At 49.2% G+C, this 15,565-nt stretch overlaps 1 protein-coding gene across 1 annotated transcript in view; it reads right to left on the reverse strand.

The window, feature by feature from the left end:
- Positions 1-15,565, reverse strand: part of LOC129678229 (kinesin-like protein KIF28) — a 40,457-nt gene that overhangs the window by 18,346 nt on the left and 6,546 nt on the right. The window contains exons 2-8 of the mRNA XM_055608966.1: positions 15,105-15,296; positions 11,857-12,060; positions 10,555-10,590; positions 8,229-8,453; positions 6,651-6,805; positions 4,596-4,707; positions 933-1,000 (exon numbers count right to left, since the gene is read on the reverse strand). Of these exons, the coding sequence (XP_055464941.1) occupies positions 933-1,000; positions 4,596-4,707; positions 6,651-6,805; positions 8,229-8,453; positions 10,555-10,590; positions 11,857-12,060; positions 15,105-15,296 (992 nt within the window). The remainder of the gene's footprint in view (positions 1-932; positions 1,001-4,595; positions 4,708-6,650; positions 6,806-8,228; positions 8,454-10,554; positions 10,591-11,856; positions 12,061-15,104; positions 15,297-15,565) is intronic.

Here is a 15,565-nt window from a genome sequence, read left to right on the forward strand (position 1 = left end):
GGATCCAGCAAGCCATAGGCAAACTGCTTCCCTATGTGGCACTGGCTACAGTCAACCGGAGGGTTTCTGGTCTTGTTTCCCCTCCCCCCCAACTCCCACCTCAGTGCTCAGGCATCCCATAACACGACTTACTCTCTGACATTCAAATTTAACTGGTGTCTTGTGCTTTGTTTTCTTGGTGTTGGGGATTGGACCCTAGGGCTCCACCCCTACGGGTGTCTTAAGCTCCACTTGCCTTAAAAAGAAATTTAAACAGATCCCATCGAGGCTTGCGTCAAACACAGAGGCCCGGGACAGAGTACAGAGCGCCCAGTGCCTCTCTGTGCACATCGCCTCCCAGAAATCTGCTGACAAGATTGCAGCCAGAGGCGGGAGAAAAGGGACATTCTAGAGGAGCCAGAGCTCCACCTCCAGGTCTGAGCTGGCATTGCAGATGCTGGGAGAAACTGTCCTGGCACGAAAACAGCACTGCGTCTGCGCAATGAAGAATGATGGGGAATGTGGTTTTCACCCACAGGAAAGGGCTCTCCGGATGAGAAGCCTCTGAAGAGGCGGTTCACGGGAGGCATAATCTGAACTGTAGGGTTTCGTTGTTTCGGTTTTTGAGACCCGATCTCTCACCTGGCTGGTTAGGGCTCTAACTCATGTCCACCTGCCTCTGACTCCCAAGTGCTGGGATTACAGGCCCCACACCAGCACACTAAGGTCAAGGTGTAGCTCTCGGTCGTCCCCGTGAGAGCAGCAAGCGCAGCCACGTCCTCCGCAGCCCCCCCTTCTCTGTTTTATTTTATTTTTTTCATCCCTCTCTGGCTAGTCGCTTTGTTCTCCTTCTCCTGGACTCCCACCCCAAACCCCACCCACCCAGCAGCCGAGTTCTCAAAGGACTTGTGACTTAGAACAGGACGACCAGCTCGGGCTCACAGACTACTCACCTCTCGGCGTATCTCAGCGTCGACAAGGTTTCCTCATAGCATATGTCCGCGGGACTGATGGCCGCAATCTGGAAACGTACCATCGATGCTACTAAGATAGCCAATTTTGGGGCTAAGAAGGGGGGGGGGGCACGGACAGTAGAGTGCCCCCTTGCAAGTGTGAGGAACTGAGTTTGATACCAAAGCCCACATCAAAACGCCAAGTGTGCTGGCCCACACTTGTCACCCCAGTCCTGAGGGGCGGTGGCAGGAGGATCCATGGAGCTCACTGGCCGGTGGTCTGGTCTAATCAGTGTGCTCCAGGCCAATGAGAGACCCTGCCTCAAAGGGTCTTTGATGGCATTCCTGAGGATGACCCTCGAGGTTGTTGCCTGGTCTTCACATGCACACACACACACACACACACACACACACACACTCACTCACTCATTTGCATTCCCACCTGTACATATATGTGCGCTTCATGCACACACATGCTGATAAAATTAATGTTCACAAGCAGTTTATATCCTATAGTTTTCAGCATTTAAATTTTAAATTACTTTTTAAGAAACATTCAATTATTTTGTGTAGTTAATTTAATTTTATGTGAATTTAATTATTACTTAGCTTTTAATTTATTATTTAATTTAATTATGTGAATGTTTTGCCTACATGTATGTGCATCGTGTGTGTGACTGGTCCCTGTGGAGGTCTGAAGAGGGCATCAGATTCCCTGGGACTGGAGTTACAGATGGTTGTGAGCCACCATGTGGGTGATGCGAATCAAAACTCGGTCCTCTGCAAGAGCATGTGAGCCTAACCACTGAGCCATCTCTCCACACCTCTGAACTTATTTGTGTGTGTGTGTGTGTGTGTGTGTGTGTGTGTGTGTGCCTGCCACAGTGTGCATGTGTCATAGGAGAACTTGCAAAGAGTTGGTCCTCTCCTTTTACCATATGGGTTCTGGGACTAGAACTCAGGTCGTCAGGATTGGCAGCAAGCCCATTTAGAGAAAGCTAACACAGCTAAAGCCACCAGAAGACAACTGGCCAAAACTGGAACTTGACCAGCCACTGGCTAATTCTGAGATCTGTCCCCACCGTGTTGCCTCTGCCCCGGGCTCTCAGAGGTACTGGGTCTTCTGCAAAGTCCTCAGGAAACTGAGGGGTTGCTGTGCATTAGCAGGGCAGACAGAAAAAGCTTTGTTCCGCCCAGATCCTGTCAAGAGCACAGTGATGGATCCTGTGTGGCCTTTCCTTCTCTGAGACAAAACACTTGGGGCATCACCTGCCAAGAAGGATCTCTCTTGGCTCATTTCCCGAGGGGTCGTGGGAAGAGCAGAGCAGCGACAAGGTGGATTTCAGGGCTGGAAGAAAGCCTCTAACGGTGGGCTCCCTGCTGTCTCCTCCTCCCTATACAGCCCCAGCCTTGGGAATGTTATTGCCTATTTTCAGGACAGGTCTTTCTTCTTTGCTAAAACTTCTCCGGAAAGACTGTCACAGACTCGGGCAAAGGTATGGTATGCTCCAGGAACAGTACTGTGGCAACACAATACTGTGGAAATATCTCTCACACTCTGCAGGACTGGAACTTCTGCTGGACCTCACAGGCGAAGTTAATAATACGCTGTCAAGTCAGGCGAGACTGAAGGCCGCTCTCCTACTGTGCACTCCTCCAACTGGCCTTTAAGAGAACTGTGTTGACAAGCAGCCTCACTTGCCTTGAATTTCATGTAACCAATGTTTACAGCCTGTTCCTTGAATCCGCTGGAATGAGTTGGAGCCAGCGGCTTAATTCCTTTTAAGAGACTTTTGCTGAAGTTGGGGCTGGTGTCGTGGAGCTTGGAGGTTGGCTGTGACCATTCTGTGGTTTTCATTTAGGTCCGGGACACTCAACACTCATTCCCGACCTCCTTTTCTCCAATAGTTTGCTGTTGTTAAAACACTACAGTGGGGGTAGGGACCGGCTGAGGGTAGGAGAAAGGCTTAGAATGTACACTTCTGTAATTCTAGTACCTGCGAGGCTGAAGCAGGAGGACTGTGATTTTGAGGCCAGCCTAAGATGTAGGGAGAATTTTGGAGTCCTTAAAAACCCAGTTATGCTATGTGGACATGTTTTTGTTTTAATCCCATGTGCGGGGTATGGGGCCGCTTCAGACTGTCCACAGCAGCTGACTATTTGCCTCGTGCGTGCTCTGGCAGGGGCGTGATTCCGCCAGCTGAAGACAGTTTAATTTTGGGAACTCTAGAGAGGCCAGAGCCCCAAGAGAGGAGGCTCAGCTGTTCCTCCTGCTGCTTCCTGATCCTGCTGGTTTGTCAAGTGGTCAAGAGAAAAGAAACAAGAAGTTGGAAATACCCCGATGAGCTGAAGATTGGACTTGCTTCAAGGAACTCAATGCCTTAACCAGCAGGAAGTAGTCTAAAAGGAACTCACACCCCCTTTCCCTTTAACCTTCTCTCCTACCTGGTGTTGGGGTATTGGAAGGGACTGGGGGAGGGAAGAGTGGTAGATACAAGAACCCAAATAAAGGAGATAAACGAATACACCCGCACTAAACTGAAGAGTGAGACCCTGCTTCAAAACAAGCAAAGCCCTCAAAGCTGCCCTCTTCGGTCTTGCAGATGTGCACAGCTGTCCTCATGCCCCTGTCTCAGGTGACTATACTCCTGTCAGATTGTTGGAGTTTAATCCGAAGTCTGACATTCAGAAGGTATTTTGGGTGTGCTGGTTTTGTTTCTGCTTTTCTGGTACTGGAAAGGGAACCCAGAATCGTATACTTGGTAATGCTGTACCCTGAGCTACACCCCCAGCTCAGAGGAGTGTTTTTTTTGTTTGTTTGGGAGTTGTTTTGTTTATTTGAGACAGGGTTTTTCTGTGTATCCCTTGCTGTCCTAGAACTCACTCTGTAGACTAAGGTGGTCTTAAACTCACAGAGATCAGCCTGCCTCTGCCTCCTGAGTACTGGGATTTAAGGCCTGCACCACCACTGCCTGGCAGGAATGTTAACTGATTTTGGTTGTAAGCCTTGTCTTTAATGGCTGAGCTGTCTCTCCAGCCCTGCAGGGATGTTGTTTTATTCCATTGAGATCCACAAATAACTGACACTCAGGAAGACTTTAAGATCCAAGTATTTAGGCAATAGTTCATGATAAAAAGCAAGGGTGTGCTTTACTGTTTGGGGAGTTTGGGGAAGAGGCAGCGTTTGCCCAGTTTTGTCCCATTCTGCAACTGGAGAGCAGAAGGCCTTGGTTGCACCCACAGAGCTGACTCTCAGGGATTGCACATCTGCCTGGCAACTACCTGCTTCACCATGGAATGCTGATAGTAGTAGTCGTAATTTTGTTCTTATGCCAGAAGTGATGATATATAATATGCCATGCTGGAGGCATGGCTCAGTGGTAGAGCACTTGCTAGTGTGTGCTAGGCTCTACTTTCTATCCCTGTCATAAAACAGAGACAAAATGAAGGCAACATATATTCCAAATAGCAAACCCAAAAGCTGCAGCAAATAATAAGCGAAATAGTCAATACTGTGGAAGCCTTTTCACACAGGCATTGGGGCTGCGGCGAAATGATGTGACGGGAAGAGCCAAGCGATAAGTCCTGGGCGAGTTGAGAGTGACTTGAGCAATAGCGCACTGAGAGCTGAGCGAATGCCGCATGTTGGAAGAAGGACCTTACCAGTGTTGTCCGGCTGTTGCCGCCCAGAGCCGACTGGAGCAGCTTGGTCAGAACAGAATCCCTGTAGGGAATATGCAGGACCTTCTTCCCCATGGCCGAGTCAGCCAGAGCACTGCGCCGAGAAGCAGAGACAGAGTAATCAGTGGACGGGATAAGAAGGGAACTGCCTCCTTGGGGGTAGGATGGAGGGGCCTCACACATCCCTGCTGGTCACACTCAAAACCATGAGCCAAGATAGGTCCTCCTTTAAGTAGCTTCACGTCAGGGAGAAGTAACTAATGCACCCTGGAAAGTGACAATAATCGAAACACAGAATAGCGGACACTCATGCGAGGGTGTCCAAGAAGACGGGACATAAGCCAGAGGCCTGTGTCCACAGCCTCATTTACACAAAAGACAGGGACTAGAGAGATGGCACAGAGCTTCAGGGCATGTACGGCTCACGCAGATAACTTGTTTGAGTCCCACTCCCGCAATAGTTCACAATAGCTCACAACCACCTGTAACTCCAGCTCCAGGGCATCTGACGCCCCCTTCTGGCCTCCATGGGCACTGCACTCACATGTGCATACCCACATGCATACACACAAACATATACATAATTTAAAATTTTAAATTATAAAACTCAGGACAGACAAAGATGGAGCTGATGGTAAAGGCCAGTTTGTTTTGGTGGTGTGCCAATGGGGAAGGATTGTGTCCCAACAAGGAGAGGTGTGATGGAGACTCAAGGCTTCTGAAACTGTTTTATATTTTGACCTGGGTGCTAATTACATTGTGTGTGTGTGTGTGTGTGTGTATGTGTGTGTGTGTGTGTGTGTGTGTATGTGTGTGTGTGAAAATGTATATATAAATTCATTGAATAAAACATTTAAGATTTATGTACCTCAAAACTAAAAACAAAACAAAAAGGATGTATGTACTTCACTGCGAATTATACCTTAATTAAAGAGCTTTTAAAAGTCATTCTCAGAAGAAATTGTAACACTTTACCTTTTTACATAAAGTTTTAAAAATGTACCATAAAAATGTTGTGATAAATAAGACAGGAGGGGGCTGGAGGGGCTCACTGGATGAAGGGTGAAGACTGGAGTTCAGATTTCAGCAGACCCGTAAAAGCCAGGCAGATGTAGCAGCACACCGAAGCTTGGGGTGTGGAGACCAGGGGCCTCCCCGGGGAACCCCTAGCTGGACTGTCTGAGCAGTGGAGAAACCCTGCCTCAGTAAATACACTGGAGACAGTTGAGGAAGACATCCCCCATCCTGGTCTCTGCACACGTGAGGACACGCGTGCACTCGTGCTCACCCACCCAGAGACAAACACCTGGCTTTGGAAAAGAAAAAGGTCAACAAAGGAAGGAAGAACAATAGTGGGGGAGGGGAGGGGAGGACAGGCATGGAACTCCACACCAGCTAGCTCTCGGGTTGATCAGGTCTATATTTATTTTGCTTTCATTATTTTGTTAAGCATTAATTGATTTTAAATATAGAGGAGGGGCGGGCATGGATCAATGGTGCCAAGGAATCATGAACGAATGGTTATTATTAATCAATCTTATTTAATAGACTTTAGTAGGTTTTGGAGCTGGGGATGGGATCCGGGTCTTGGGCTCGCTGGGGACACGGAACAAAACCCTCTGCTCTCTCGTGTGTCGTCATTTCATATCATGATGTGTTGGTTTGAATGAGAATTGTCCCCATGGCTCACTAGTTTAAATACGTGGTCCCCAGTTGGTGGAACTGTTTGGGAAGGACGAGGAGGTGTGGCCTCGTTAGAGGATGTGTGTCACTGGGGGTGGGCTTTGAGGTTTCCAAAGCCCACAACACTCCAGTTAGTGCTTTCTGCCTCCCGCTTCTAGATCAAGATGTGAGCTCTCAGGTACTGCTCCAGCGTCATGCCTACTGGCCCGCTGCCGTGCTCCCCGCCATGATGGCCACGGACTCATCCTCCAAAACTGTGAGTGCCCAGTAAACTATTTCTTCTCCAAGTTGCCTTGGTCAGAACAACAGAAGAGCGACTAAGACACATGACTGTCTTGCTGTTGCTCACCGTACCTGATGACGTTTCCCAAACTGGTTAGGCTCAAATTGACCCTCGATCCTTCCCTCAGCCGGTCTCCTTCAGACCCTGAGGACTTCTGCCTCTCACTTCCTGCCAAGTCCACCATGTTGATGCTGGATTGTTTGGTGAGAGCTGTGTCCAGGAAAACCTGTGGAGACACGCCACAGGCTGTCAGGTTGATCCCCAGGAGACAAACTGGCCCACCATCTTACATGCGTCATCAAACGTGTCTCAGACTCCAAAAATAATGAAGCAGTGACAGCTGGCACCGAAGGTGCGGTCGCCGTGCCGTGACAGCTGGGAGTGCTGCCTTCCCAGGTCTCAGTGTCCCGCAAAGCTCTCTCGCAGAGACATCCTGGAGAGCAGTCATAGCACAGGCATTTTGGTAAACCTTTCACAAATAAAATGCTGTGAAATCTGCAAAGTCATGAGCTGGTCAGAGCTGTGGTCCTGCAGCTGAACGGACACAAACACTCTGGAATTCTTTTTTAATTAATTTATTATTTATAAAGTATTCTACCTGCATTTGTGCCTGCACGACAGAAGAGGGCACCAGATCTCATTATAGACAGTTATGAGCCACCATGTGGTTGCTGGGAATTATAACTCAGGACCTTTGGACAAAGAGCCAGTGTTCTTAACTTTTTTTTTTTTTTTTTTACATTCTATTTTTCTCACTTAAAAAAAAAAAAAAGACATGGTCTCCCTTTGCTTATTTGCCTTCGTACAATGTCTCCTCTTGCTCCTAGAATAAGTTCAAATAACAGGGAAAACCACATATCTAGTAAAATTCATCCAGTGAATGGCAGTTAAAATGTGCAAATCCCCCCCCCCCGTGTGTGTTTGTGTGCATGTGTGTGCTTGTGTGTATGTGCATGCACAGGTATGCGTGCGTGCGTAGTGAGTATTCTGCAGAGGACGGAGATTAATAGCCGGTGTCTTGCTCATCGACTCCGCACTTGATTTTTGAGGCAGAGTGTCTCACTGTACTGGGGCTCGCTCCTCTGGCCAGGCTGTGGCCAGCAAGCCCCCGCAAGCCTCCTGTCTCCGCCCGCTGTCCCTGGCGGGAACATGATGGTTTCCTCAGTTGCCGAGGAGACCCGTGTGATCACAGCTGGCTGTGGCATTCGTCCAGGCTGCAGGAGCAACTGTAGTTTCTAGAACAACTTTGGGATGTGGCTTAGAGCCGGACGTCCTGACACCCACGGAGGAGAATGGGGATGTCCTCTCTGGCTTAATGAACGGTGTCACAGGGTGAACTAATCTTGGTCAGGCTGAGTCTCAGAAAGGTGCTTCTGCCCCTGCCTGTGCCCTTGGCTCCTGGCTGCTCCTCAGACCGGTAGCCACGGGCCTGCTAATCTTAATTCTCCATGCCAGACCACAGGGGAGCAGGCCTCTTCCCCAACGTGGACTCAAAATTCGTTTGGCAAGGCATAGAAAACTCTATGAGAAGAAAACAGCCAACCTCGTCCAGAGGGCACTCTGGGGACTGGTTGGTCCACGCTGCAAGAATTCCACGGACCCCCCCCCAACCCTGCCACGGAGCCCTTGGCACCCGGGAGGACCCCCACCTGCTTGAACTGGATGGTGACGAGCACGTGGGACCGGCTGCTGCTGGCGTTCATGTTGGTGGAGGCCGTCATCCTGATTTTGGAGCCCTGCTCCATTAGCTTTTCAACCTGCGCGTAATTCCCGCACGGCACCCACTTCAGGCCTGCCACGAAGAACCCCAGCTGCTGGTCTTCCCTGACCTTCAGCCCGCCGGGGGCTTTGGTTCGAGACAGCAAATCTCTGATCTGTGGGAGGAGAGGGGAGATACTGCCGGAGAAGGCGAGCTTCCTTTCCTTCCTCGTCCCTGCCCTCGAGCCTTCAGGAGCTCTGTAAAGAGGTCGCAGGCAGCCGAGTCAACGCTGAGTTTCTGCAGGAACCAGACCACCCTGGTTCTGAGCTATAACTGAGCTAAGCAAGAAACAGGGAAACGCACAAGAAAGAAGCTGAGAACGGCAGGGTGGCCACGGCCCACGCCCTAATCCCAGCACCCAGGAGGCGCCAGCAGGAGGAGCCCTGTGTGTTCAAGGCCAATCTGGTCTACAGAGTGAGTTCCAGAACAGCCAGGGCCACCCAGAGAAACCCTATCTCAAACAAACAACGAAAACCAAAAAAGCAAAGATGAGAGATGCCTGTCCTAAGAGGGCAACGAGACTCATTACATGTGCACGTGGCACATATGTCCATGCAAGCACCACAGTGCATGCGGAGGTCAGGGGGCGACTTTGAGGGGTTCTCGCTTTCCACCCTTAGGTGGGTTCAAGTGAACTCAGTTCACCAGGTTTGGCAACAAGTACCTTAGTCCTCTGAGCCATGCTGCCAGCTCTCAGCAACCTAGTCTTTAAGTTCGGCAATTATTTTTGGAAATGCAGTTTAATTATTTTCAAGGACCCCACGCCTGAATTTCTAATGGCGCTGTGAGCTCTTCCTCCCGATCCGTGGGAATTGCTCGAGGGACACTGGCTGAGCACGCTGGCAGAGGACGCCATCTGTGGAGCATGGAAATTCTGGGGAGGTGGATTTTAAGCTGAGGTGTTGAATACTTGCGCTTCTTTGACTACAAACAGATGGTTTTAAAGACTTCTCTGCTTTAATATACTTCGCTCTTGTTTTTATAAATATTCTCTTGGAGTTATTATTATTATTACTTTGGTGGCCATGGGATGAAGCCCAGGCCTTTAAGGTGATAAATGTGCATCCTGCCTCTGAGATACACTAAACTATAAGTTGGCCTGGGCTGCAGAGCGGTACCTTGTCTTTGCCTCAAAAAAAAAAAAAAAAAATCAAGCAAAGAAACAGCGTTCTTCTGTTCTTCTCACGCCCCAGACAGAAGTCTGTCCGACACAGGCTGTGAGCCAGATGCAAGGCGCCACCTCCTTTTCCGTGACCCTTGAGTTAAGAATGTGTCCCACACTCTTACATGAATAGGGCGAGGAAATGAAAAGGAAAGCGGTATTTTGTGACAGGTGAGAATGCTGTGGAAATGCAGCTGAGCATCGAGCACTCCCATGGGCACTTGGCGAGGGAACCCGGGTCTGTGTCTTGTGGCTCCCGTGTTCCCCAGTGCAGCGCTCAGCCATGCCTCAGACAGCACAGGCTGCACAGCCTCAACGGTCCCCTCTGCGGTCCCCAACAGCAGTATCTCAGCCGGGACCATAGGACTTCAGAGCACATAAAGCAATGGCATGGAGGTCAAGTGGTTTTTCCCCCGCCACAGGGACCGTACAGATGTCTAAGGATGTGTCGGGAGCGCAGGGGAATTGCTGTGGTGGTTTTTGACTGAGAGTGGCCTCCGTAGGCTCATCTGTTAGGCTAGCTGGTTCCCAGTTGGTGGAACCATTGGGAAGGAATAGGAGGCGGAAGGAGGTGTGTCGCTGGGCTGCCCTTTGACTTCCCGGTGCACTCTGCTTCCTGTTGGTGGATCCATATGTGAGCTATCTGCTCCAGTGCCATGTCTGCCTGTTGCCATGCTTCTCCACGCCATGGTGGCAACGGACCCTTAACCTCTGCAACTGTGAGCCCCAAATAAACCCTTTTTCCTCTAACTTGCCTTGGCCATGGTGTTTCATCACAGCGATAGAAATTAACCGATACAGCTGCTATGTGGTTAAAGCATACAGTGTGAGGAAGAGGGAATTTGAACAGGTGCTGGAGGGCAGGTGGGCTACTCATCCACTCTGGCCACAGTGGATGAGCGGTGGCCAGAGCCCCTGGCCTTGGTCATCCATGGAGTCAGAGCCCGGGCTCTCAGACGGGTGTGGCTCAGTGGGAAAGCCCCCCCCCCCCCCGCTTAGTGGGCACAAGGACATGGGTTTGATTCTCGGCAGAGGGGTGGGGGAGGGAGGTTACCTGTTCGTTGTAGATTTCCAGCATGCTAAACATGACCTGCAGAGAGAGCAGGGGTCAGCGTTGTCAGGAAGAGAGGCAACAAAGGCATACATCCTCTACAGAGAAAAAGGTAGAGGAAAAAAGGTCAGCATTACTGTAGTAGCCTTGTCTCAAACTGCCTGGTTCCCAAGATATTTTGTGATACTGCAAAGTCAGTGTAAGTTTTTAAAAGACACATAAGGACCTGGGAGCTGCTCACTGGGCGAGAGCGCTGGCTGCTACAGCATGGAGGACCTGACTCTGGATTCGAAGCACCCACACAAAAGCCAGGTGTAACTGTGCTCACCTGTAACCCCAGAGCTATGGACGTGCAGCCGGGAGGTGCTCCAGGCTCACTGCCTGCCAGTCTGTCTAAAAAACAGTGGGCTCCAGGTTCAGCAAGAGACCCCGTCTCAAGGAAACAAGGTGGAGCGTGATGGAGGGGACAGTCAGGGTCCTCCTCTGGCCTCTGCACGTGTGTGCAGAAGCTTGTCCCGCCTGTACAGACATGCACGCACTTTTGTATGCCATGCACACAAATATACCCATGTAGAGAATACGTAAGAATAAAAACAGACATAAAGCAGGGAGTGTGGGTCAGGCCTGTAATCCCAGCACTCAGGAGGCAGAAAGACAAAGGAGGGAGTGGAAGGGAGGAGAGGAGATGGCTTCTGCCCTTAGCCTTTAGTGCTGTTGGCGGAGTTCAGGACGGGCTGTATGGAAATGGCCTCCATCTCACAGACTTCACCTCCTAACCCCAGGTGATCCACTAGTTTCAAGAATGGGATCCCACTACCAATCCGCATTTTCTGTATCTGTGGATTCAGCCAGCAATGGGTCAAAAGCAGAAACAAAACAAAACCAAACCCTCTCTGTACCAAACAGTGCTGGACTATGTCGTCTTTGTGTTTTGTCTGACCTCCTCTGCCATCCAGGAGCAGAGACAGGATCTGCACCTACGGGTGTCTGCTGACATCTTACCATCATGTTTTGGAGCTAGTCCCACCAATGCCTGCCACCAACATTCAATGAATCCAAAGTTTTTGCTCTGGAGTCTTCTATGCCTCGGGCATAGATCACCTTGGGTGAAGGTCAGGGGTAGAGCAAGTGCTTGTGCCTGCAGCGGGCTGGGCTCAGGTCCCATCGCCATGTACAACATAATACATAGATATGTACCTACTGCAGGACACACATAAATCCGAAAATACAGGCGCTGGTGCCTTCCGCCGGTGGAAGACGGAAAGGCGCAGTCCCTTGGAGAAGGGACTCCAGAATAACGCATACCTGGGCTTCTACATTTTCCTTTTGCTTCTCGATAGCTTGGAAGAGCTCTTCACACACTCTTGGAATAATACCCTTGTTTGTGCCAAAGCCAATCATGGAGTAGCTTTTTCCAGAGCCGGTCTGGCCGTAGGCCAGGAGAGTGGCGTTGTAGCCTCTCCAGGCACTGTCTAGAATTCCCCTCCCGATATCATGGAAGACGTCACTCTAGAAAGGAAACCGTAGGTGTCAGCAGCCCCAGTGGCTCTCTAGAGCATGTCTTCAACACACATCCATGCACACAGTCACATGACACTGGCCCCCTCCACAGAATTATAGTTTGTATTTAGGGTGCCACCCAAAGGTCCGTATGTCCAAGGCGTAGCCCCCGGGTTGGCAACGCTAGGAGGCTGTGGAAACGGTGCAGTCTCTTTTCACGGTTTTGATTTCCGGCTAGAGAAGATCTGTAGCTTTGCCCCTCCCCATCACATGATGCCTTCTCTAACACATTACTTCACCATAGACTGGAGTAATGGGCCAGTAACGGGCCAGGACCTACAAAACGGAACAGAGTAAGCCTCGATTCTTCAGAATGGGTTTTTTTTATACTAACAGCTGCCTAATACACACACCTTAAAAAACAAGCCTCCCCTCGATGCTCAGTGACCACTGAAGAAGAAGGAACAGAAAGATGGTAAAAGCAAGACAGAGGCCAAGAAGGACCCGAGCAGGAGCGCTGCACCCATGATCTCACAGCACAGGATCTGCACAACAACAAGCCAGTCACCATTCCAGACCAGGCTGCACGGGGGCTCCTGAGGCCCATGCCCGGCTGAGGAGGTTCTGACAACTTCCTTTAAGGGTGTGACCCCTGGTAAGCTGAGGGGCTCCAGTCAATGGCCCCACACTCCTGAATATATGGACAGCCGAAACTGTCTCTGTGGGTCCTGAAAGGAAGGAAAAGAGAGAAAGAGAGAGATGGGCAGGGTGGCATACACCTGCAATCCTAGCACTAGGGGAAGCAGAAGCAGGCAGATCTCTGAGTTCAAGGTCAGCCTGGTCTACAGAGCAAGTCCAAGACAACTGAGGCTACACAGAGAAACGCTGTCTAGAAAAGTGGAAAAAAAAAAAAAAAGGACGGAAGGAAGAGTCAAGAAATTGGGAGGGGTGAGAAAGTGGAGAAGCGGATCTAGGAGGAGTTTAGGGAGAGAGATTTAAATTTTTATTCTTTTATTTTTTTCTGTGCATGGGCATTTTGCCTACATCTATGCGTTTATATCACACGTGTGCCTGGTGTCCTTGGAGACCAGAAGAGGACATCAGATCAGTAGAACTGGAGTTACAACTGTGACCCATCATGTGGCTGCTGAGATTGAATCAAGGTTCTTGATTAATGCCCTTAACCACTGAGCTACCTCTCCAGCTCCCAAAAAGATATTAAAATAACGAACTTTTAAAACTAGGCGGTGGTAGAGTGCTCTGGGAAACAGAAGCAGGAGAAAAGGAAGCGTTTTTAAAAGTAGAATCACATGGTGCTTGTGTCCACAAATGACCGGCTCCTTTTCTTACAACCTATGCAGCACGTTCTCAAAGAATAAAACGGAGTGCCACGGAGCCATTTGTCACAATACAAACACTTGTAGACTTTATATTTTAATTCTGAGAAAAACACATACAAACATAGTATGATTTACTAAGCGAAATTTTGCAATAGCCAGTTTAATGCTATTTGTTTCTCAGAGAAAGGAATAAAAAGTGGTGTGCCTTTAATACCAGCATCCGGGAGGCAGAGGCAGAAGAACCTCTGTGAATTTGAGGCCAGCATGGTCTATACAGCAAGCTCTAGGCTAGCAAGGGCTACATAAAGAGACTCTGTGTCAAAAAATAAAGCAAAACAAGCAAACAAAAAGGAATAAATTATTGTACTATAAAGGCTTGTGTGCCCTCTGGGATTACTGGAATTTGACCTATATTTTCAAGAACATTGTGTCTATACTTTTAGTCAAAATTTGAATGAAGTTATCTGCAGCTTTCTTTTTTAAAGGTTTAGTGTGTGTGTGTGTGTCTGTGTGTGTAGGTTCACATGTATGCAGGCGCCCTTGGAGGCCAGAGAGGATGTTGGATGCCCTGGAGCTGGAGTTATAGGAGATTGTGAGCCATTCAACACAGGCACTGGGATCCAAGTTCAAGGTCCTCTGCAAGAGCAGCCAGGGCCACTTCCCACCAAATGAGCAAGTGAGCATCTGTCTGTCTGTCTAGCTCCATCCACAGTCCCTTCCTAGCTCCTTGGTAATCCTCAGGGGTGAGGTCCAAGCTTGGTGATTGTTGTCCTTTCTACTTGACTATCAGAAATTTAGAGATTTTTTTTGTTGTTCTCAGTTAAAAATTTTTAAATTATATTTTAATTTATTTTTTGTCCATGTGTGCATTTGTGTGTGGAAGTTCGTGTGTTTGCCATGGTACATGTGTGTCAGAGGCAACTTGTGAGAGTTGGTTTTCTCCTTCCGCCATGTTGGTCGGAGGGACTGAATTTAGGTCGGCAGCCATCTCACCAGCTGGTGGAGATGCCATCTCACCAGCCCTTGTTAATTTCTATAAACTGAAAGTTTCAAGGAGTACAAAATTTTGTTAAGGCCTATGTAGAGAGTAGAATCGCGTTAGGGGCGTGGTCCACTGGGATGCATTCTGAATTATCCACAAGCTAAAAAAATCTGGTACATTTCCAGTTTCTTCCCCCCTTCCCCCCATTCTTTGGTCAAGTAGAGGAAAGATTTCCCTTCATTGTGTGTCATTGCATTAGTCAGCGTTCCGTTGTAAAGTAGCTGAGAGAATCAGCTGAAAAACTGTTTTGGGCTCGTGGTTTCAACTCATGTTCAATCAGCCCCATTGCTCTGAGTCTGTGATGACACAATGTTCCATGGCCGGGGCATATGGCAGAGACTTGTCCATCTCCTGATTTCCAGAAAGCAAAATGGGAGAGAGGAGGAGGAGGGGTCCCCCACATTTCCTTCAAGGACGTGCTAGTACCTAGAGCTCCCCCTCCCCCTGCCAGGTCAGGTCTTGCCTTTCAAAAGCACCACAAGCTAAGAAGCAAGATTTGGCATCCACTTGGCTTCTGAGGCTCCAGGCTGCAGGGCCTCGTGCCCAGGCAGCAAGCGCTTTACCAACTGAGCGTCCCCCTGCTCTGGCATGGAGGATACTGAAGGGTCTATGCACAACATGTTAGAAAACACAAATACAAAAGCTACGATTGACGTTTCTAAGCGACTTACCTGGCCCGCGAATTTACTGCTTGGATCAGAGGGAATAAGGACGCCATCTTCACCCTTTTGAAATCCATCATGAGACCAATATGCCAGGTCAAAGGTGAAGGTCCTCACAAGCTCTCTGTCCTTCGGGTCTCGGATGGTGGTGCTTTGGGAATGCATGGAAATCACACATTGGCTCCCGGAGCTCTTCTCTCTCTATAGTAGGGTTATAAATTCAGAATCATAGTACATTCCTGCTGGACCAAGTCACTTGTCCCGACCACTTGTGGCTTGAGTGAGAAGGGCCCCCATAAGCTTATATTTGAATGTTTGTTTTCTAGTTGGTGAAACTGTTTAGGAAGGATCAGGAGGTGTGGCCTTGTTGAAAGCGATTTGTCACTAGGGTTATGTTTGGAGGTTTCAAAAGAAGGTTGGCAAACACACACACACACACACACACACACACACACACACACACACACACA

The sequence above is a fragment of the Psammomys obesus genome, unplaced genomic scaffold (genome assembly GCF_907164565.1).
Source record: "Psammomys obesus unplaced genomic scaffold, mPsaObe1.curated_primary_1811, whole genome shotgun sequence".
Taxonomy (NCBI): Eukaryota; Metazoa; Chordata; class Mammalia; order Rodentia; family Muridae; genus Psammomys; species Psammomys obesus.